The sequence below is a fragment of the Halyomorpha halys genome, unplaced genomic scaffold (assembly GCF_000696795.3).
Source record: "Halyomorpha halys isolate HHAL.00 unplaced genomic scaffold, Hhal_1.1 Scaffold373.1, whole genome shotgun sequence".
Taxonomy (NCBI): domain Eukaryota; kingdom Metazoa; phylum Arthropoda; class Insecta; order Hemiptera; family Pentatomidae; genus Halyomorpha; species Halyomorpha halys.
The window spans coordinates 541,871-565,726 of NW_027109386.1; the positions used below are offsets into that span (position 1 = coordinate 541,871).

Sequence of the window (23,856 nt, forward strand, 5' to 3'; positions counted from 1 at the left end):
TATGTAACTATGTGTTTGTATCTTTTTTAGCCCTGAAGAAGCCCTGCAACGTGGGGCGAAACGTTGGCTCATTAAAATAGTATATTTCTACTATTTGAGTTTTGTTTTTTTTTTTGACCGCACCCGGACCATATTCCTTTCATCTTTACACACGGTCAATCAATAATCTTCCATTAAGTAAGTTATGTTTGAAAATAATTTTAAAGTAAACAGTGTAGAAAATAAAGATAATATTGAAATTAAGTAAACAATAAATGATAATATACATAATAGGAGGAGATGAAATATTTTTAAAAAAATAAATCTACACGGATAGAACAGTCTTCTGTCTCTTGACAAAGTTAAAATAATGGGATACAATAAATATAAATGATAAATAAAGACTATACCAAACCAATAGGGATATAGAGGTATGTAAATTATATAATAGGAAAATTAATTATAAAGATATTAATGCAAGTATACTTAAGCTGTTAACATATGAATATAAATTAAAAAAGAGATACATAAATTTAAAGAAAAAGAAAGGATAATAGCTATAAAATATAATTAAATTAATTATGGGGTGAGAATTTAGAAAATAAAACCAGACTAAAAGACATGTCAGGAAAGTGGGCTTATTAAAACATTTCATCTCCCTCTTATTATCATTTATTGTTAACCTAATTTTAATATTTTCTATAATGTTTACTTTAAAATTATTTTCAAATGTAACGTACTTATCTGCCACCCTCACTTCTCCCATTCAAACGCTTCACTCTGACTTTGACTTCTGTCAAAACAGGTATGAATTTTGTCTCATTTTCTTTCTTTATTCATAATTGTATTCTTATTCCGCTGTTTCATCTCTTAGTTTGTACTTTCTTTTCTTCTTTTTATCTGTAACTATTTCTGTTATCGTTTATTGTTTATAGCCTTTTTTTCTTTTTTAATTTTTACGTTTCATTGAATACCCTTCTGATTTTCCATTTACTTTTTTACTTATATTAAGTGTTTATATCTTTTTTAGCCCTAACGAAGCCCTGCAACGTGGGGCGAAACGTTGGCACGATTAAAATATTCATTACTATTTGAGTTTAATTTGGCCGCACCCGGACCATATTCCATTTATTGAGGATCCCTAAAATATTAATATACTCTGAACCCACGGTCCGAGAGATAGACCTTAACGTAGGTGAGAGGATTGCGGTAGGACTGATTTAGTAAATTTTGATTTTGAGGAAGATGACTGTAGAGAGGTATGTAGAGGACGATGGAGGTATCGGCATCGAACCTTAGAGTTTACTCAGCTTTTATTATTATTGTTATTATTATTAAAAGGTGAATCACACAAACCTCTTTAAGGTTTCAACTCCTTCACCATAAAAGCAGTACACTTCAACACCAGGTGGAGGCAAGGCCTCAGCAAATTTCTTCTCATTTAAATACATTTCCCATCCTGTCGGGTTACCAATGTCACTATAAAGTAAATATTTCCTAACAAAGTTCTAATTCATTTCTCAAAACAAAGTTCTGAAATCGTAACATCACGTTATACTTACTAGAAGAATTCTTCTAAATTCTCTATGGAGTAATTCTTTTCAGGTGTTATAAGAAGAGCCTCATTATTCCAAAGTTGTTTAACAGGTAAGAGATACGCCAAACTCGGCATAGAAGAAAACACTTTTTTCATTGTTTCAGCTTTCACAAAAACAATGTCCAAGTCATCACCTTTGAACACATTTAAATTTTTCTTGATCTAATTAAAAGTAAAGTTCTTAAACAATAAAAATGGAGTGTATATGATTGGCAGTTAATGAGATTACATCAGAGTTGGGCAAAAAGTATTCGATTGACAAGGGACGAATACATTCTTATTCGAATAAAAGTACGACTAAGCAATCCGAATACTTCTGTATTCCCATATTTGAAATATTATTTCAATCGAATACAAAATTAGTCGAATAAAATATTATTCCAATAACAATTAGATTTTTTATTTAATTCGCTTATTTTTTATAAATTTCAATTTTTAACGTATAAGGGTCCCATTACACATTTTCAGACGAGTAGAAAACGAAAATGCCATCGATGTTAAGATCGAGTGTAGATTTATTTCAACTTTTCTGAATTCTGATATATTAGGGTCCTCTTGTATGTTTCCTAAGAGGCAGAGAACGAAAATGCTATCGATTTTAGGATCGCGTACCGATTTATTTTAACTTTTCTGATTTCTAACATATAAGGGTCCATTTTAATGTTTCGGGATATGCAGAATATCAAAATGCTATCGGTTTTAAGATCGCATGCTCACATTTACACATAAAGAGACCTTAGTATGTGAGAATATGAAAAGGTAAAATAAATCGATACGTGATCATAAAATCAACGGAATATTCATCTTTTGTATATTCTAAAACATAAAAATGGACCATTATATGTTAGAAATCAAAAAAGTTGAAATAAGTGGATACGATAGCATTTTCGTTGCCTGCGTAAGACAAACAATGTCGTCTTAATGAAATTATATGAATGCAAATGTATTCGGATCGTTGATCATATAATTTTTTCTATTAAGAGATTATCGTAGATACAATTGATGAATAGTATTGGAATGGTTAATCAAAGTTTATTGTACAAATAATTGATTATTCCTGGAAAATAATGACGAATATAAAAGTATTCGGATGGTTAATCGTCTTTTTTGGACGAATAATAGATTCTTCATCATCAGTTGGCACGACAACCCATTACTGGGCCCTGGCCTCCTCAAGCAGCTTCCACCAGTTTAATCTGTTAAGTGCAACTGCTCTCCAATTCCTCACTCCGAGCAGGCTCCTTGAATCCTCTCTAACACCATCGAAGCCTTGGGCGGCCCCTCGGCCGTGTTCCTTGTAAGCCCTCATTGAGAAATTTATTTGGGATCTCATCTCAGTTCCCATCCTTGCCACAGGCCTGTCCTGCGCAGCCGATCAACTCTCACACTTTTTCCATCATCAAGCTCACCAATTAACAAGTAGACTTCCCTATTCGTGCGTCTTCTCCAAACTGAACCATCCTTTACTGGGCCGTAGATGCGTCTGAGAATTTTTCTCTCAAACGTTTGGAGATCCCTTTCATCGGCCTACGAAAGTGCCCAAGTTTCCGAGGCGTAGAGCAGCACTGGTCTAATTAACGTTTTATACAATCTAGATTTCGTTGATCTTGATGGTGAGCTACTACCAACATTTAGACGCAGTCTAAAAAAACACCTATTTGCCGATGTTATTCGTCACCTTATCTCGGCCGAAACGTCATTGGTGGCATTAACTTGCGATCCGAGGAACACAAATTCCTCAACTCATTCGAAAGGGTAATGACCAGTTTGGACAAAATCTTCATTAAAACCTCTTTCTTGACCAGCTGTCATATTTGGTTTTGTTGGTATTAACAAGTCCCAGCTCCCTAGCAACATGACCAAGAGCAAGAAAGGCCTCTTCCACAACAGCTTTTGGTATCCCAATAATAATCCGAATAATTGATTATTCGAGTAGAAAATTCACGAATACAAATGTATTCGTATCTCGATAATCGAATATTTACCCAACTCTAGATTATATAAATATAGATTTAAAAAATACCATCATCCGGAATGGTCAAAACGGCAATCGAGAGCCCAATTTACGTTTTCCTTACTTTGATTAGAATTCATTACTAATATTTCTAAATGGCATGCCCAAAATTTATAAAGAAAAATCACTATTATGCTGAAATTAATACTTATTTTCAGTTTCAATTAAAAATCAATCTTGATTTTTCTAAAACAAAAATTCATCGAAATTTTTATACTACAAAACTTTCAATTTCAAATATCTTGCCATTTTGCCGAACCTTAAAATTTAAATTATTGTAACTTTTCAAATATATTTTTTAAAAAATTAGATTTAATAAACAATTTGATCATTCTTTATTAATATTTATCTAAAATAGCTAAAGATTAAAACAAAATAAAAATTTGAATTAAAGCGCTTTAGGTACAATAGCTCCATTGCCCCGACAGATACTGGCGACTATCATTCCAGACCTGATCAAGCTACTGTACTTTGATGAAAGTAAATGGCAATAGTCAAACAGTTTACACTGTGGCAATGGCTGCAACAGCAACGCACCCCTATGCTAATAAATATGACAATTTAAGAAATATGACCTTTAAGGTTAAACATGGACCTAAAAACGTTTTTGTATGTCACGTGCATAGGAACCAATATTTTGACCCCCATATATGTATTTTCACAATATTTTAGTCACTTACCCATAACAAATGTCTTCAAACTCTTCACGGAGCCTCCATACGGTGCAGCTAGTGATATAAATGATCCGATATATTTATCTTTCCATTGCTGAGATTTATCATGTAAAAAGTTAAGGGTCAATAAACCACCCATGCTGTGACCAATCAATACCACCGATGAATTATTATAAGCGTATGCCTTTTTAACTAATTTCTCTAGTTGTTCAAAAAAATGACCTAATTCACCTGACAAAAAAAACAGAGAAATGTATAAAATAAACACAATAATGTACCTTAAAAAAGAAAAATAATCAGAAAAATTTTCAGTGGAATCGTGCTAACAGATCTGACAAGAACGAGAATTTCCTGGGAGCACTTATTCATTTTAAAGTGAATAAGAATATTGATCTAATTACGAAAACAGTGAAATATAACTTCCGTTAAATCACAAAATGCGACTAAATTGTGCCATATTTTCCTTAACATCTATATAACATTATTTAATTTTTAACAATGTAGGTTTCTCTGTATCATGACACAAGATGATTCTCTATTCATTAATCCCTTGATTATCCTGTTAATAGTACAGATGCTATATTGTTAAGATTATTAGAAAACTGTTGAGAGGTAAAGAGGGTACTTAGTCAACTACCTTAATCATGTTGTGGTAGTAGATATACAGAGGTAAATAATACTATGAGAAAAATTAATCGAAAAGAAAGTCGATGATCCAGAAAAAAAACAATTATACAAATAGCAATGAGTATTGCTAAAATTGTAATATGAATCGAGTATTAAAAAATATGTGAATTGAAATATGAATGGTATGAGGGACTTAATTTAATTCGGAGGAGGTGGTCAGGAGTGAACAACACTAGTATATGATACTAATTATGTATTTATCTATTATTAATTATTTAATAATTATTATTATTTATAAATTATCTGTATTTGTGGGAGTGGCTAGCTCAATGGTAAGGCATTGTGCTACTATCTCCAAACACCCGGATTTGAATCCGTCTGTGGCTGATAATTATTATTAAGATAAATATCAGTGAGAGTTTGCGGGTTCTCCGGGGTTAATGAGACTGGGTGCTCATTAAGTGGGTACTCTTAATTGGGTAAAAAGCTTGTGATCGAGCGGGATTCTGGCCAAATCATCTCTTTGCACAACCGTTGGACTAGTTACAGTGCTTCCCTACAAAGTACAACAACCTTCATGGGTACAGATTTAATTTTTTTTTATATAATGAGGTGTAGATAGTTGACCGTAGATTAATGCTTGGAGAAGTTTGTCGGGGGGGTGCGGTCAGCAAAGGACAACATAAATAAACAAAACCATATTTATTTATTTTATGCCGACGTTTCGACCTGAGTTTCAAGTCTTCATCAGTGCTATAGAACAAAAGAGATAACAACAACATTTAGAGTAACATACAATTGAAAAGGAATAGTATACAAACAAATTTAGAATTACACAAAATATTGAATTAAATCATAAATGATAAAAAATTGATAACTGATAATTGAATAGTACAAAATTATAATTAATTGATATTTGTGGAATTGTATGGTAGTAAATTGGAAACAGTGACAGATGAAATATAATATCATGTAGGTAAGAAGATACGTATAATATAAGATATGGAAGTAGTGTCTAAAAAATTGAAAAATTAAGTAAATAAATGTCATAATGTTCAATTTGTAGATTCCATTATTATTTCAAGTTTTTTTTATATAGTATAGAATTTACTGTTTTATATTTATTTATTTATTTTTAGTCTAGTAAATATACTTGTTTATCATCTGTAAGTGTTCTTCACTCCTGATCGCACTCCCTCACTTACTAATCATCTCATATTAATAAACATCATAAGACATATTTAATTATTTAAAATTCCGTTTTAATTTAAAATAGACAGCTTTAAAAATCGTGTTACACTGACGAATTGATAATTTAACTTGATATCTGATTGCATGCAAAAACGTAAATCCAGTTGTACAACTCGATGTGACACATGTCTTAATGCCTTTTATCATTAACTTTTTCAAACATTCTTAGTGTGAGGTTTTAGCAATCAATGTGAAGAGCCAGTATAAGCCAACAAAAAAATATTTCTTAAAATAATGATAAATAAGTAAAATTGATAAAATAAAAAACTCGATTGTGTAATATGAATTTTGTTCTTTTACTGTGAATTTTCTGTAGCTAATTATGTAGAGAGGACAAAATCAAAATTTTGATGTCTATATTCACCGAATTTTCTAACTTTCCGGAGCTTTGGAGCGTAGTCTCTAAAATATGAAGTTTTTCTTAACATTTTCCGCAATTTTTAGTTTGATAACCTCTTTAAGTAATGTTTTACCACACCTTGAAATATAATTAGACATAATTATGATTAGGTGGATTCCTTACTCGGCCCTTTTCGGAAGTCGTAGGGAGCGGCGAAAAGATTTTCCTGCCTAATGTAGCCTATTATGATGAGTGCATTCACCAGTTTGTTAAGGTACTGTCCGTAATTCCGTAGTTTATTTGATTCTTCAATAAGATACTCGACCATTTTCGGATCTCCGAAACCGGGGATCCACGTCTTCACACCATCTTGGTTAAAAGTCTTTTTAGAGAGATGATCATAATTCAATTTCATGTTGTCCACCTGGAATATGGAATATACAATTTTACTTTAATGCATCAATAGAGGAAATACTACCAATAAAAAAAAAAAATTACCATAAGCTTGTAAACATGATAAAAAGAAAATAAAACACACCTATCGTGGAACGTATTAAACAAAAAGTAATTGTGGCTTTATAAATACATTTAAAGATAAAGATCGTAATTATTCTATTCACTCTAGGATACAAGTTGTATCTAATAGTTTGTAGATAGTAGATTTAATTCTCTCATCATATAAACGAAGTATTTTACTTCATTTTGTTTATTGTTAATGGTTACTCTACTACCGAAAAAAAAACACGAATTACTCAAATATCTAGACGAATTAAAAATCATGTTTCCTTGAGCACAACTGAGCATAAATTGATTTCGAATTATTTTTCATTCCTAAGAAATAACTATTGAAAGGTTCCATAGACAAAATCTTGAGGCTCCAAACTTGCGGTCCGGAATTTATCTGTTTAATTTTCGCCAATGCAGGTATCATATACCACAGAAAAAATACAAATATTACATAAATGAAGTTAGAGTGGAACATATCTGAAAGCACAGTTCAAAAAGACAAATCAACCGGCCAGGGCACATCCAAAACATGCTGAAAGAAAAGGCAAATAGCTAGCCACTCTTTTTGGAAACAAAAAGGCATTTTATTTCAAAATTTCCTATTATAATCTTATAAATTTTAGTGACGTTTACATACTTTTTATGATAATAAATCGGTTCTAAGGTCTAAGGTGGTTGTTTCAATTTATTCAGTTTGTTAATTCTGTTTTATTTTAAACGTAATCTACACCTTAAACTTAATGATATTTAACTGGAAGAGTCTTATGGAATTAAACAGGATTTAGTGAATGACACGATTCTTCCTTATTTCAAATACAATAATTTATTTCATATCATCAGCAACAACGTTTCGGGAAATTTCCCCCATCTTCAGGTTGGCGATAACAATAACCTATATATAACATATAATTTTCTCCTATTTTGTCATTCTTACTAATATATATTAATATTAATGTAATTTAATGAATAAAAACTATTTTATTGCTACTAGTCATACATTTTAGGAAACAAGGTATATGAAGGTAATTTTTTTGTCATTCTTGCTAATATATATTAATATTAATGTCATTTAATGAATAAAACCTATTTTATTGCTACTAGTCATACATTTTTGGAAACAAGGTATATGAAGGTAATTTTTTTGTCATTCTTGCTAATAAATATTAATATTAATGTCATTTAATGAATAAAAACTATTTTATTGCTACTAGTCATACATTTTAGGAGAAAAATTCCCTTCATATACCTTTTTTCCTAGAATGTATGACTAGTAGCAATAAAATAGTTTTTATTCATTAAATGACATTAATATTAATATATATTAGCGAGAATGACAAAAAAGGAGAAAATTATATGTTGTATATAGGTTATTGTTAGCGGGAACCTGAAGATTGGGGAAATTTCCCGAAACGTTGTTGCTGATGATATGAAATAAATTATTGTATTTGAAATAAGGAAGAATTGTGTCATTCACTAAATCCAGTATAAGCTATACCTTTTAGAGAACTCTTGCATTCCCGAAGAGGTATAACTCCTTTATAGGTCATGGATGCCTTTCTCATATTGGTAAGTTTTTAGCTTGGAGCTACAACAACCATCGTCCATTTTTAAAGATTTCTAGTATTTTATGTAACGTTTTCCATCGAAGGTTAAACTTTTAATTGCAAAAACAGTGCTATCAGGAATCCTGTAATTTCTTTTTTCTCTACACTTACTGGACAAACTGTTTAAACTTACGATTAATTTCGAAACACTCTTTTACAAAACTACAATATGGCCCATACGGAGTTGAGCTTTAGGAAACCGCCTAACCATAGAATTCTTCTCGTATTCAATCCGTACAATCCAAAATCTTCAATGCTCCTTGCTTTGCCATAGGTAGAATCATCTATAATGGCCTTCTAGATTATTATAATTATATTTTTTCCAATTTGGTCTGAACCTTTTCTGTTTCTTGTTTATTTTATTTCATTTTTTATATAACATTCTTCCTGGTTATTTCTGACATGAGGAAAGGGTGGTGTTATCTACAGGATACTATCCTAATCTAACCATGATGGGAAGTTTATTTCGTGGGACCACAACAGAAATAAAAGTTGATTCCACAGGCCAGATTCGAGGCGGCGCCGCTGCAGTTCCGAGGTTGAAAAGACTTAGACCTCAACTCCTCCAGCTATAGACGGCCCCATATGGCCAGTACCAGATATCAGTCCTTCCATGATAATTTCTTAATTCTTATTTAAAGAATTATATTTTTCGATTACAATCAAAATTTGTATATAGGGGAATTGTGGAGTGTTATGCACGAATATTAAATTTATTTTTCTATAGGTCAGTTGGGCTATTTCGATACGGTGCTCTTATTTTGACATATGGAAGTAGTAAAAAGTCAATACAAATTTCTTTCCGAAAGTGGAATAAAATCAAAAATCCTAAAATACGAATTTTCATAAAATTTGGTTTAGTGCCTTATTGTACTTAAACAAATCAATGATTAATTTCATATCAAGATTTGAACATATAAAATTACCATGTCCACAGACCTCAAATGATAAATTCACGTCTCTCAACTTAAGATCGCTGGAATAAAAAATTGCTGCCAATCGATTCTCCGAGGAGTCTAAAAAGAAGATGGTCTGGGGATCTTCTAATCAAGAAATGTTATTGGAGCTCTACAGATGAGTAGATTCTCTACAAGTCTGTATTATGTCATTGTGTTATAATTCACATAACATTTTTTAGTATGGTATTATGGTAAATAAATAAAATTGAAAAAAATTTAAATTCAAAATTCGGACATTGGTCGTTGATGCTCCAAGCGACAGATTTTATCACTGGAGAAATAGCACATTTAATCATAGCCTACCCAACAATTGATGTGTATAGGAAGTAGTTGCTTGAGATCGAGCCATAAGGTGTACCCAGAGGAATATCTTGCGCAGTAGGGGTACTTCACTGTTGGTTTGTCTAGTTGAGCTTTTATATGATTGCCTCCTACTCCTGGCACTGTCGACATTACCAATCCTTATATTATTCACCTACTTTAACACTCAAATAGACAACTGGATAATTAACATTCTTACCAAGAATAACTGGTGCCAAGACCTCGTTACAATGGCAACCTAGTGAACATACAAAGTGAATCCTTGTCCAGTGGATAACTACACCCAGTAAGAGATGACTATACTTGGCCATTGGATAACACCAACATTAGGATCGAAACTGGATCGTCGCAAGTTTAAATTGAAATCTTTTCTTTTAATATCTTATCGCACATTAAATTTTCGTAACGATGAGAATTGGAAATGATAATTTTTTTATGACAATACAATATAACAATCCACACAGCCCATACCTACAAGGTTTATGTTTAGTTACGGTTGTAAAGTTATTTTTAAAAATAGAAGAGAACAATCGAAGATCTGGTAATGATTATTTTTGTTGAACACTTCGGCCGCAATAACTTCACAAATCAGGAGTTATTAAATGGTTGTTAAATTGGTTTAGCCCTTTGTTTGGTCCTTATGTTCTTAAACGAAAAAAAGATTTATTTCATAAAAGAGAATTATGCATATAAATGTATAAAAAATTAAAACAACCAAAAGTGGCTACTTTTGGAGGAGGCTTCCTGTAAACTAGATTAAACAAATTTTGTTTAGAAAAAGACAATTCAAATTCAATAGGAGTGTCCCTTGATACCCTTAAAAATTTTTGATCGGAGAACAAAAGAAAACGAAATAAATTCATAACTTCTCCCAATGTTATCCAAATCCATCGAAACTACTGCTGCTAGAAGCTGAAGTTCCGCTCTTTTAAACTGTACCATTATATTTAAGATTTAATGTGGGAGAAAAGTAATTCAAATTTTTAAAAAAAATCCTCTCTTAAGTTTTGTGTGGAGTCGTGTTGAAGTTATTGCAATTTTAGCAAATTTCGAAAAATAAATGGTAAGCCCCAGTATGGTGAAACTTTATTTAAAAATTTATATATTTCGATTACAATCAAATTTTGTATATAGGGGAATTGTGGAGTGTTATGCACGATTATTAAATTTATTTTTCTATAGGTCAGTTGGGCTATTTCGATACTGTGCTCTTATTTTGACATATGGAAGTAGTAAAAAGTCAACAAAAATTTCTTTCCGGAAGTGGAATAAAATCAAAAACCCTAAAATACCTATTTTCATAAAATTCGGTTAAGTGCCTTAATGTACTTAAACAAATCAACGATTTATTTCATATCAAGATTTGAACATATAAAATGACCATGTCCACAGGCTTCAAATGATAAATTCAGGTCTCTCAACTTAGAATCGCTGGAATAAAAAATTGCTGCCAATCAAATACAATATAATCCAAGAAAGAAAGCAAAAACTGTTTTACTCCAAATAAATATCATTGAAATTAGTGATTTAAGTAAATTATTAAACAAGGTCGGGAAGTTCTGATTTTTTTTTTTTTGGGAGGGGGTCAGATTGAGTGAAACATCTATATTTGCTAACTGGGCAGACGACCGGAAGTTTATTTTATCCAAGAAAATTTAATATATATTTAAATATATACGAAAATTGAAACTATATTTCCATTCCTTACTCAATATCTTGGAACTATCGGATTTTTAAAGCAGAGTGAATTTGTTAAAATTTGAGCTCTGCCCGTACTTGAGATATAGTTTTGCCAAAAATAGTTTTTGTTGTTTTGCTTTTTTTTTTTTTTTTTTTTTTCGAAAAACATTAGTTTTGGTTACCGAAAGTCTGAAATGGATGAGCCCACCAAATGTAGGCACTAATAGCACCTAATGTGACCAGCAGCAAAACCTTCTCTAGTGCCCTCTGTGGAAGAAGAAGAAATTTGTGCATGAGAGAGACATCTTTTTCTTGAAGCAGTCATTCTTTCTTTTCTCTTATTAGTGAAAATCAAATCATAAGTTAGTAGAGACATCCTGGGGCCTGTTTCATAATAAAGTACAAACTAATACTATTAGTAGGCATAGGATTTTTATGTGCTAAACAATCTGAAATATGTACATAAATATGTGCTAATAAATTGTCAAATATTTAAAAAAATATGTATTTATAAATTATTTATTATTCAACGATATAAATTATTAATTAATTATTAATTTTAGAACTTAAAAAAGTTACATAATTATGTATTTATTATATATTATATGAATAATATTTTAAAGAAATTATGTTAAAATATGTACAAAAAATGTACTTAAGAGAAAACATAGCTGTTCAATAACAAGCTATTAATTAGTAGTTGTAATTAAACTAAGGGAGTGAAATAAGACTAAGATGAGAGAGGACCATGGGAAGGGGGGAAACAGAGAAATGGATTGAGGAGTAAACAAACAAATTCTAGGAAAATGCTACAGGAATAAGACCCTTGCTCTTTTTAATTGAATCTGAGAAATTCTCGATGTAATTCTGTGTGAAAATTTATTAATGCCACTGCTTTTAATTTGTGTTCAACGATGAAAATATAGAATTTTTACGCACTATTTATGATAAATGATAAATTTCACCTTTAAGTTTCTACCGTTCTCTTGAATTTTACGTAGTTGCTGCGAAAAATGTATTCACAATTGAAAAAATAATTTAAGGAAATACATGGTTCAGGACCAAATATCTAAAAATATGTAAAAAATAACAAATATGTTATTTACAACAAAATATGTTACAATATGTAAAAAAGGCCAAATATTTAAAAATATGTGAAATAAAAATGGCTTCTTTTGGCAAAAAATGTCTTGAAACATCGTTAGTTAGTAAGGAATCGAAGATATCATGGTCAGGTAAAAATATGTGAGAACATAAAAGTCCTATCCCTAACTATTAGTCTTTTATTTGTACTTTGTACACTTTCAAATCATAACTACAAAGTACAAAATACAACTTGTAGATTCGAAAGTACAAAGAAAACATTGGAAGGTAATACGATGTTGCTATCACTATTAGGTTTTTAAACCGGGAAAATAAGTGACATCTGAGCTGTATTTTCTAACGCTAGGTTGTTTTACGGTTTCTTAAATCCAGAATACATCCAATTGTCTTAAATCATAACAGATATGGTAGTTTTGTAGTTCCAATGATGGTTTATAGTTCTTCCATTTATGAGACATACACTTTTATTGGTATTTTGGTATGCTCCTTTTATTGAATCAAGTTATATTACCTCTTCATCATCTCAGAATTGCGTTGAAATAAAGTTATTATATCGTTAAGATCGTTAAGATTGTCTGTTTCTGTTTGATTTACAGTGATGTTTTAGTGCCAGATTTATTAAGTTGAAATACTGTATTATTATTATTCAACTTTATATTTCATTTATTGAAGCTATGTACATTAACTGTAACTTTTTATTATATAATGTTGTATCTTATACAACTTGTTTATAAGGGTTTTTAATAATTTTCTTTGGTACTTTAGTTATTATCATTCTATTATATTATGTTTCCTTATAGTTGATTTGAATTTGTGGCCGACTCGTTCAGTGTCGGTTTTTGGGCAGAAATCAAAGAGTACGAGAGTATAATTAAACTTTATAGTAACAATTTTTCGGAATCTTTATTACATTGCCATTAAAGAGGTGAGAGTTTAACAGTCAGCTCATGCTACTTGCATAAAATTGTGACTTTTTCAAAACGTTTAAAAAAAAATTTCATTCGAGCTCAACAACAAAATGATAACATTTTTAGAAAAGTAAAAACTGCAACCGCCAGAGGTAAAAGAAATAAAGGAGCAGGGTAAATTGAAAAATAATTTTAAAAATTGATGAATATAATTTTCCAAATCAAACATAGCTAATTCCACCAAATTTTAAACATATATTTTTAATTTATAACTTTAAAAGAATGTTTTACAACCAGCGATTTTTATTAAGATAATATAAATGTCAATGATGATACCTTTACATAAAAAAATAAATTTGAAAATTAATTCAGGAAATCCCTATTCCAACTTCTTCTTGTAATTGAAGAATTTGTTTTCAAAAACCTTTCAGAGATTATTAAAGTGGCAAACTGTAAGTTATAATATTAAGAATGGAAACTAAAAAAGGTTCTTTTTTAATCGTTTCCCTCATTATTTTTAGATATAAGTATATGACGAATAACTGTTCTCATTGAACCTTTTTTTACCTAAGAATCGACATGTATCCATTTTGTCCCTTCAAAGGTGTGGTTGTGATCTTGTGATCCGTGGAGATGTCCACTCAACAATGTTACCTTACTAATTATAGCATGTTTCCGGAAATAAATCAACTATCAAATAAGTTCACTATTTTCTTTAATTTTTTTCCCCTACAGTTCCTCCAAAATCATGGGGGGGGTGGACGCGGCTCCTCCCTGTTTCCCTCAGTCTACGCCCATGCTAACCAATGATTATTCAGTGCATCTTTTATAAAATGTTGTTTTTTTAAAAGCTAGATCGTGGGAACTATTTAATGTAAATGGCTAGTTCATTACTAGGGTAAATTAGAGCTCATATTTTAGTAAAATTACTTCTCTTTAAATAGTGTTCTTAGATTTTTTAGTGTTGTTGATAATATCAAAGATATGGAGCTTCGAAAGAAATTTTAACGTTTTGAAATAGCCGCCATTTTGTATTCCTCCTACACACATACTTGGCAGACTCATCAATTTTGACTTGTAATTATTCATAACATTCATTAAGGAAATAAAAAAACATTGTTCTATAGAATAGACGCATAACAAATTAATTACATAAATAATTAATAAAAAAAATAAATTATTTTTTATAATACAATAACCTTAATTATATACAAAAGTGAATATCAGTCCTAGCAGCTTGATAACTCTTTGAGAGTTTTGATGATATAATGCAATACCCATTTATCTTCAATAATTCCCATGTGATTAACCCTATCAAAACTCTTAGTTTCTACCCTCTGTTCCTGATGCTTGATCCAGTTTTTACAATATTTTAAGCTGCGCAGATTAGCAGTACCATCTCCATTTTCATATTCCATCAGTGGAGTTCCATCAAAATCATTCGACATATATATCAATCTATAACAAATATTATTAAACTTATTTACAGTTCCAAATTCTTAGAGTAAGGCTATATAAATACAAATACTGGTATACGGGAGGGGGCAAACGAGATATAAGATATAGGAGGCAATACATTTGAACTGGGAGATTGGTTTTAGTATTAAGGTTCGGTGATAAGGGTAAGTGTTCCGGATGGCTCATCCGTTTCTCCTATTCTTTTTTCCATTTTGACTTCATATTTTTCTTTCTAATTAACACTAAGACTATAAGATTTATCATACCAATAGTTATCAAACAATCTAAGGAAAACTCATGAATAACAGAAATGGTAGGATGGCCTAACTTAAGGTGGTAAAATGCCGGTATTTGGGTATACTGATGATTTGGAATTATTGAGTGAGGACAAGGAAACAACAAAACTAAATACAACTACTACAATCCTAGTAATGAACTAGGTCTCGAAATGAATACAGATAAAACAAAATATATGGTCATTAGTAGAAACCGGAGATATACGAGTAGATATAGAAGGAAATATATTTGAACAGGGAGATAAGTTTAAGTATTAAGGTTCTATGATAACAAGAAAAAAACGAAATCAATGAGGAAATAAAACATCCTTCTGTTCAAAAAATAAAAGGTAGAATTTACAACACTGTTATCATTCGTGATCGAAGCGTGACCTCGTTTACTAAGGGAAGAACTACGCCTTAAGATTTTTAAGAATAAAGTATACGGACCGAAAAGAAATGAGTTTACAAAATAATTGTGAAGGTTCCACAACGCTGAATTGAGGGAACTGACCCCGATAAATGTAACTCAAGTTATAGCATTGAGGCAAATAAGATACGCGTTTAGGGTTGTTGGACTTAGTAACGAACGGATCCCTGAAATATTATTAATCTCTGAACTGAGGGATAGACCTTAACGTATGTGGGAGGATTGCGGTAGGAATGATTAAGTAGCTTTGGATTTGGAGGTACGTAACGACTTAACGGTGGTGTATAGAGAACGACTGGTGGTATTGGCATTGAACCTTGGGGTTCACTCAGCCTTTATTATGATTATTATTAAAAGGTAAATCACACAAACCTCTTTAAGGTTGCTACTCCTTCACCATAAAAGCAGTGTACTTCAACACCAGGTGGAGACAAGGCCTCAGTAAATTTCTTCTCATTTAAATACATTTTCCATCCTGTCGGGTTACCAATGTCACTATAAAGTAAATATTTCCTGACATTTGGTCTAAACAAAGTACTGGAATTTTAACATCACGTTATACTTACTCGAACAATTCTTCTAAGTTCTTCAAGGTGTAGTTCTTTTCAGCTGTTGTAACAAGGATGTCATCATTCCAAAGCTGTTTAGTAGGAATGAGATACGCCATACTCGGCATAGTGGACAGCACATCTTTCAGTACTTTAGAGTTTAAAAAAAAAACTCCCAAGTCATCTCCTTTGAACAGAATTAAATTCATCTAATTAAAAGTGAAGATGAATTGTATATGATTGAAAGTTAGTCAGATAATAAATAAATATAGATAAAAAATACCATCAACTGGAATCGAGATCCCAATTTACGTTTTCCCTACTTCAATTAGAATCCATTACTTATCTTTTTAAACGCTAAACCCCAAAATTATAAAGAAAAGTCACTATTTTGATATTTCTGTGTTATAACTTTTTCAAATATGTTTTTGAAACAATTTTAGTTAAAAAAAAAACTTAATTTCTTTATTAATATTTATCTAAAGAAAACAGGGGCCGGCCATAGGTCTTACCAACTTGATGTCTATTGGCGGTGCCGGTTCGAATCCATTCTTGGGCGTTGACTTTTTTCATTGAGTGACGGTCCCACAAAATGAAAAAGTTTGACCACCAACACCAATGGTTAGGCAGTATAGGACTCCAGTGGGAGTCTTGGGCGAAAAAAAAAGATAAATAGTTAAAATTGAAATATAAAAATTTGGATAACATAAAACATTTTTGGCGATAATTGTTAATTTCCTCGATAGATACTGACAACTATCACGCCAGACCTGATAGAGCTACTGTACAACAACAGTAAATGTCATGATGGCAATAGCGACACACTTTACACTATGGTAATTGCTGCGACAACGACGCACCCGTAAGTTAAAAAATCTGAAAATATAAGAAGTATGGACCTCAAAGGTTAAACATCAACCCAAAAAGTTTTTTAATGTCACGTGCACAGCAAGTAATATTTTGACCCCCAATATATATAGTTATACTTTAATATATATTCATATATAGTCACCCTTTTATTCACATTATCTTACTCACCCGCAACAAATGTCTTCAAACTCTTCATGGTGCCCCCAAACGGTGCAGATAGTGATATAAATGCTCCGACATATTTATCTTTCCATTGCTGAGATTGATCTTGTAAAAATTTAAGGGTCAATTGACCGCCCATGCTGTGACCAATCAATACCACGGGTGAATTATTATAATCGTGTGCCTCTTCAACTAATTGCTCAAGTTCTTCAAAAAAATGACTTAATTCACCTGAGGAAAAAAACAAAAAAAAACAGAGACATTTGTAAAATTAATACAATACTTGTACAATAAAAAAGAAAAAATCAGTTATATTTTCACCCCCGTCATGTTAACAGATCTGACAAGAAGCAGAATTTACTCGGAGTATTTCTTTATTTTTAAGTAAACAAGAATATTGATCTAATTACAAAAAAAGTATAATATAACTTCCATTAAATCACAAAATTAAATTGTAGCATATTTTCCTAAACATTTATAACATTACTTAATTTTTAACAATGTAAGTTTCTTTTTATCATCATACAAAACTGTTTTCTGTTCATTGACCTCTCCTGCTAATAAAGATTGCTAGAATTATTGCTAAGATTAATAAAAAAACTGTTGTGTCTGTAAAGACGGCACTGCCAGTAACTGTCAGTTATGACCACTATCACCGGAGAGTCAGTAATTTAGTCAACTGCCAAATCATGTAGTGGCATGCTCATACAGAGGTGAATAATACTTTGAGAGAAATTAATCGAAAAGAAAGTCGATAATCGAGATAAAAAAAAAAAAAGCAATTTTACAAATAACAATGCGTAAAATTGTAAAATGAATGGAGTATTAAAAAATGTGTGACAGCGCCCCCTCTCTTACCAATCATCACATATTAATAAACATCATAAGAAACATTTAATTATTTAAAATTTACATTAAATTAAATGTTTTAATTTTAAATAGACAGCTTTAAAAATCGTGTTACACTGACGAATTGATAATTTAACTTGATATCTGATATATGTAAACGTTAATCCATTCGTTCGACTTGATGCAACACGAGTCTTAATGCCATTTATGGTGAACTTTCTCAGGTTTTAGCAATCAAGATGATGAGCCAATATAAGCCAGTTGATGTAAAAAATATTTTTTACAAATAATGATAAATAAGTAAAAAAGGTAAAATAAAAAACTCGATTGTGTAATATGAAGTTTCTGGATTTTCTGCAGCAAATTATGCAGAGAGTTTATAAAATCTAAATGTTGAATTTTTTAACTTACTGAAGCTCTGGAGAGTAACTCCCAAAAATTTGCAGTTTTTCCTAACATTTTCCGAAAGCTGACTCAATATTCATTTTGATCACCACTTAACGTAATGTTTTACACAAATTTTCAAGTTTAGAATATGTTCTCATATATACCAACCCATTGCTCATATTTCTTTAACCTCTAGTCTAGGCAAAAGCTTACTGAAGGAAAAAAATCATCTTTTGAACTAATTTTGACATTAATTCTTTCATGATATCGAAGAGAATCAATTTAGAAAGAAAGATGCCGTTTTAATTTTTAAAATGTCGAAATATAATTATACATAATCATGATTATGTGTGTGGATTCCTTACTCGGCCCTTTTCTGAAGTCGTACGGAGCAGCGTAAAGATTTTTCTGCCTAATGTAGCCTATGTCGACGAGTTCTCTGGCCAGTTGGTTGAGGTACCCTCCAAAAAAGTGTCGAGCTGATGGATCAAGATACTCGACCACTTTGGGATCTCCGAAATTGCGGATCCTCGTCTTCACACCAGGCTGGTTAAAAGTCTTATTAGAGAGATCATCGTAATTCAATTTCATGTTGTCCACCTGGAATATGGAATACACAATTTTAATTCTGATTACCTTACCTTTCATGATACATTTTACTACGCGATTAGCGGACTTGGCCTGAGGAACTGCCTTGCTCCTGATATTTCTAATAGTGTTCTTAATGACCCACTCGACTCCATAATACCTTTATTCACTCAAGTCACAATTTTCATTAAAAAGTACTTTCACGATCTCTTCTTTGTTCTCAACCCTGAGAGAATTTCCGAAATCCTATTTCCTAACTCCTGCCACCCTCGCCTTCGGTTTACTGTGGAATGCGAATTTGACCATTTCCCCCCTTTTCTTCACCTACTTATCATCAGAAATCCCAATGGCTCCCTATCCACTGATTGGTATACCAAACCCACCTATTCTGGCAGACTCCTCAAATTCTTTTCTCAACACCCCTATGACCAAATCATCAATGTTGCTAAGGACCTTATCCACCGATCCCTTTCTCTTTCTGACCCTCAGTATCATCAAAGTACTAAGCAGATCCTATTTAAGAACAATTTCCCACATAAAGTGACAAACAAAGTCCTTCATTCTTACATTAACCCTGTAACTCAAGTTCTTCCTGTTCTCTACTCTTCTGAACCTACTACACCTCTTTTTCAGTACAGGTCCCTTCCCTTCCGTATATCCTCATTCTTTTTGTTGTCCCAGAACAAAATTTTTTATCTTTTCTCCAATTCAAAAGACCCTATTCCTTTATTTACACCGTTCCAATGTAGTTTACCGGATTTCTTATCCTACCAAATCTTGTAATGCCTTCTATATCTGTAAAACTAAGAATTAAGTTGAAAACCGTATTTCCCAGCACAAAACTTCTATCAACTCCCGGTTTGCCTCTAAATTGTCAATCAACTTCGATAACACTTCAATTTATACTACTGTTCCCAACCATAAAAAAACGGGTGTGATAAAATCTTCCTTTTCTTTCATTACACACGGTCAACCATCGATCTTCCACTAAACTAAAAAAATTATTTCCATAAGCTTGTAAACATGATGTGGATTGCAAGTTTTGTGAAAAATATAAAATTAAACAAACATATCTTGTAACGCATTAAACAAAATGTAATTATGGGTTTATAAATGCATTTGCTTAGTAATATAAATTTAAATAATTAATCAATAAATAATTTAATAATAATATAAATGTTTGAATGAACAGTTTAAGTATTGAAATCACGAACGAACGACAATAAAAACGTAACTTTGACAAAGGAAGCCACTGGGGCAGGACCTGAACAAAGTTCTCATATCTCTTTTTTATAACAACCCTCTTTCTTGGACTGCACTAGATAGTTTCCCCAGTCAACGACTCCCAAATGTTGAAGGTGTTAATTCTCTCTTCCTCTTCCATTCCTTCTCCCAGTCCTCTATCGACGTCCCACTCTCTTTGTTCTTCTTCCCCCATCATGAGCATTTTAATGTATTTAAGAAATATTATAAACATAGTTGCTAGTTTTGTGAAAAAAAAAAATTGACAAAATGTCATTTTGGCTTTATAAATTCATTTAAAGATAAAGATTGTCATTATTCTATTCACTCTAGGATACAAGTTGTATACAGTAGTTTGAAGATAGTAGATGTAATAGTATTTCATAGACTCTGTATTTTCTCTCATCATATAAACAAAGTATTTTACTTCACACTGTTCTCGCATTTTGTTTATTGTTAATGATTAATCACGAAAAAAAACACCAATTACTCAAAAATTTAGACGAATTAAAAATTATGTCAAAATTATGCAGGCCTACCTTCTACGCCATAACCCCTGATGAAGACTTGAAACTCAGGTCGAAACGTCGGCATAAAATAAATAAATATGGTTTTGTTTATTTATGTTGTTCTTTGCTGACCGCACCCCCCAACAATAACAATTGAGAGGTTCCATAGACAAAATCTTGAGGCTCCCAAATTGCGGTCCGGAACTTATCTGTTTAATGTTCGCCAATGCCATCACGACAGAAAAACTACAAATATTACATGAATGAATTCGGAATGCAACACATCTGAAGGGATTATTTCAAAAAGGCAAATCAACCAGTTGATGGCACATCCAAAACATGCTGAAAGAAAAGGTAGATTTTTTAAATTTTAAATCTTCCAACAGTAATCTGTGTAAAATTCTGTGCCTCTTACAGACTTCTTTATGATAATCAAGCTTTAGAAAACCACATAACTATTTTTAACCAACCGAATTGCTTTCGTATGCAATCCGTACAATAAAAAATCTTCAATGCTCCTAGATTTGCCGCATATAAAAGCCTCCATGATGACCATGTGGATTTTTTATTTATTTACTTCTTTGTATAAAAAAAGCTGTTCCTGTTTATTTCTGACATGAGGCAGGGGCGGGGGAGAAGGTAATGTTATCTAAAGGGTACTACCCCATTCAACCCATGGTGAGGGGTTATGTTTTCATTTCGTGGGTCAGCAACAGAAATAAAAGTTGATTCCACTGGCCGAATTCGAACCGGCGTCGCTGCAGTTCCGAGGTTGTAAAGACCTAGGCCTCAACTGCTTCAGCTACAGACGGCCCCATATGTCCAGAACCAGATGTCAGTCCTTCCATGATAATTTTTTAATCATCCTAATAAGTGGATTCATTTATCTCAAAACTTGCTTCCTCTTCAATCCCTGATGAATCTTGGAGGAGTCTAAAAAGAAGATGGTCTCGGTATCTTCTAATCTACAAATGTTATTGGAGCTCTACCGATGAGTAGATTCTCCACAATTCTGTATCACGCCATTGTGTTGTATTATAATTCACATCACATTTTCTAGTTCTATGTTTTAGTACGGTAAATAAATAAAATTCAAATTCAAAATTCGGACATTGGTCGTTGTTGCTCCAAGCCACAGATTTAATCACTGGATAAAATTTATAAAAGAAATAGCACATTTAATGATAGCCTACCCAACACTCGATGAGCTTAGGAAGTAGTTGCTTGACATTGAGCCATAAGGATGTGTAGTCAAAGGAACGCCTGGTGCAGTAGTGGTGCGTCACTGTTGGTTTGTCTAGTTGAGCTTCTAATTGACTGCCTCCTACTCCTGGCACTATCGACATTACCAATCCTTATATTATTCACCTACTTTAACAGTCAAATTGACAACTGGATAATTAACATTCTTACCAAGAATAACTGGTACCAAGTCCTCCTTCTGAAGACATCCTAGTGGACATACAAAGTGAATCCTTGTCAAGTGGATAACAAGAACAAGTAAGAGATGACTGTACTTGGCCATTGGATAACACCAACATCAGGATCGGAACTGGATTGTCTCATGTTTAAATTGAAATCTTTATCTTTTCTTTTAATATCTTATCGCACATTAAATCTTCGTAACGATGAGAATTGGGTGTGCTAATTGAAATGATAATTTTTTTTATAACAATCCAGACAATCCATACCTGCGGTTGTGAAGTTGCAGCCGGTTTATATTTAATAATTGGAGAAGAACAATCGAAGTTTTAGTAATGATCATTTTTATCGATCACTTGGGCCCCATTAACTTCAAAAATCTGGAGTTATTAAATGATTGTTAATTTAAAACAAAAAAAAAAGATTTATTTAATATAAAATAAAAATGCATATAAATTTATAAAAAATTAAATAACCAAAAGTAGCTTCTTGTAAATTGTAGATCATACAAATTTTGTTTAGAAAAAATCAAATCAAATTCAATTTGAGTGTCTTTTGATAGGCCCTAGGTCTCACTTCAAACAAATCAATCGATTTCCTTCCGGATGTGAAATAAAATCAAATACTCTTGAATACGAATTTTAATAAAATTTGGTATAGTGCCTTTTTGTACTTAAACAAAAAAAAATATTAACTTCACACTAAGATTTGGGCATATAAAATGGTCATGTCCACTGGTCTCAAATGATTACGATTCTCAACCTGAGGCCGCTGGAATAAAAAATGCTATTTGCAGAATACCCTATAGTCCAATAAAGGAAAAAAACAGTTTTGCTCCAAACAAATATCATTTAAATTACTGATTTCAAGCAAATTAACGAATAAGGCCAGGAAGTTAAGGAAGATCATTTATGCTATTTTTCCATTCCATACTCAATATCTTGGAACTATCGATTTTTTAAAGCAGAGTAAATTTGTACAAAATTTTAGCTAGATTTTATAATACTCGAGATATAGTTTTTGTTTTGCTTTAAAAAAAACAATAAATCACAATGCTGTGCTTTTATTTTTGCTGATATTATGGAAACGGCTATTCTATTAAGATCATTATGACTATCTAAAAGTGAATTTAACTAGTTCATTTTGGGGAAAATGACCACAGGCGACTGTGGGTATAATAATTCCTGAGATGATCATTAACAACAAATATAGTAATTATACAGTAATATACTTGTATGAAGCATACCTTCAACTGAAATCCCGGGCATCCTTCACTTTTGGATTGGCTGGTTAGTTTGAGTGGACTGTATAATTGAAAAATGAGACATGATTGAATGATAATAAAATTCTATTATGTAAGGGACAAGTGGTGTAGGGGTGGCCGAAATGAAACATTTATGATTAAAAATGTTAATAAATCTTGAATTTTGTATATACAATGAGGTGGTTGATGATGTGGATGTTAACTATTGCTAGGTGGACTTACTCCGTGCTTCCTTCTTCCCACCACATTCTTATGCCTCTCTCTACTCAGCTTCTGAGAACAACTCC

At 31.8% G+C, this 23,856-nt stretch overlaps 2 protein-coding genes and 1 long non-coding RNA gene across 3 annotated transcripts in view; all 3 read right to left on the reverse strand.

Moving 5' to 3' along the window:
• Positions 1 to 2,885, reverse strand: part of LOC106681886 (lysosomal phospholipase A and acyltransferase) — a 4,876-nt gene extending 1,991 nt beyond the window's left edge. Inside the window, exons 1-3 of the mRNA XM_067047582.1 lie at positions 2,805 to 2,885; positions 1,542 to 1,738; positions 1,336 to 1,458 (exon numbers count right to left, since the gene is read on the reverse strand). Coding sequence (XP_066903683.1) covers positions 1,336 to 1,458; positions 1,542 to 1,738; positions 2,805 to 2,885 — 401 coding nt within the window. The remainder of the gene's footprint in view (positions 1 to 1,335; positions 1,459 to 1,541; positions 1,739 to 2,804) is intronic.
• A 3,530-nt stretch (positions 2,886 to 6,415) lies between these two features.
• On the reverse strand, positions 6,416 to 10,270 carry LOC136795801 (uncharacterized). Its single transcript, XR_010843474.1, has 3 exons — positions 10,073 to 10,270; positions 9,856 to 9,995; positions 6,416 to 6,906 (listed from the first exon to the last, which is right to left on the reverse strand). It is a non-coding gene; the product is annotated as an uncharacterized lncRNA (long non-coding RNA).
• Positions 10,271 to 13,519: 3,249 nt separating this feature from the next.
• On the reverse strand, positions 13,520 to 23,628 carry LOC106681892 (lysosomal phospholipase A and acyltransferase). Its single transcript, XM_014422440.3, has 7 exons — positions 22,297 to 23,628; positions 22,077 to 22,219; positions 18,910 to 19,144; positions 17,315 to 17,539; positions 16,295 to 16,463; positions 16,101 to 16,223; positions 13,520 to 15,023 (listed from the first exon to the last, which is right to left on the reverse strand). Exons 1-7 carry the CDS (start codon positions 22,406 to 22,408, stop codon positions 14,795 to 14,797), a joined length of 1,236 nt encoding a protein of 411 aa, XP_014277926.1. The 5' UTR covers positions 22,409 to 23,628; the 3' UTR covers positions 13,520 to 14,794.
• Between the last annotated feature and the right edge of the window lie 228 nt (positions 23,629 to 23,856).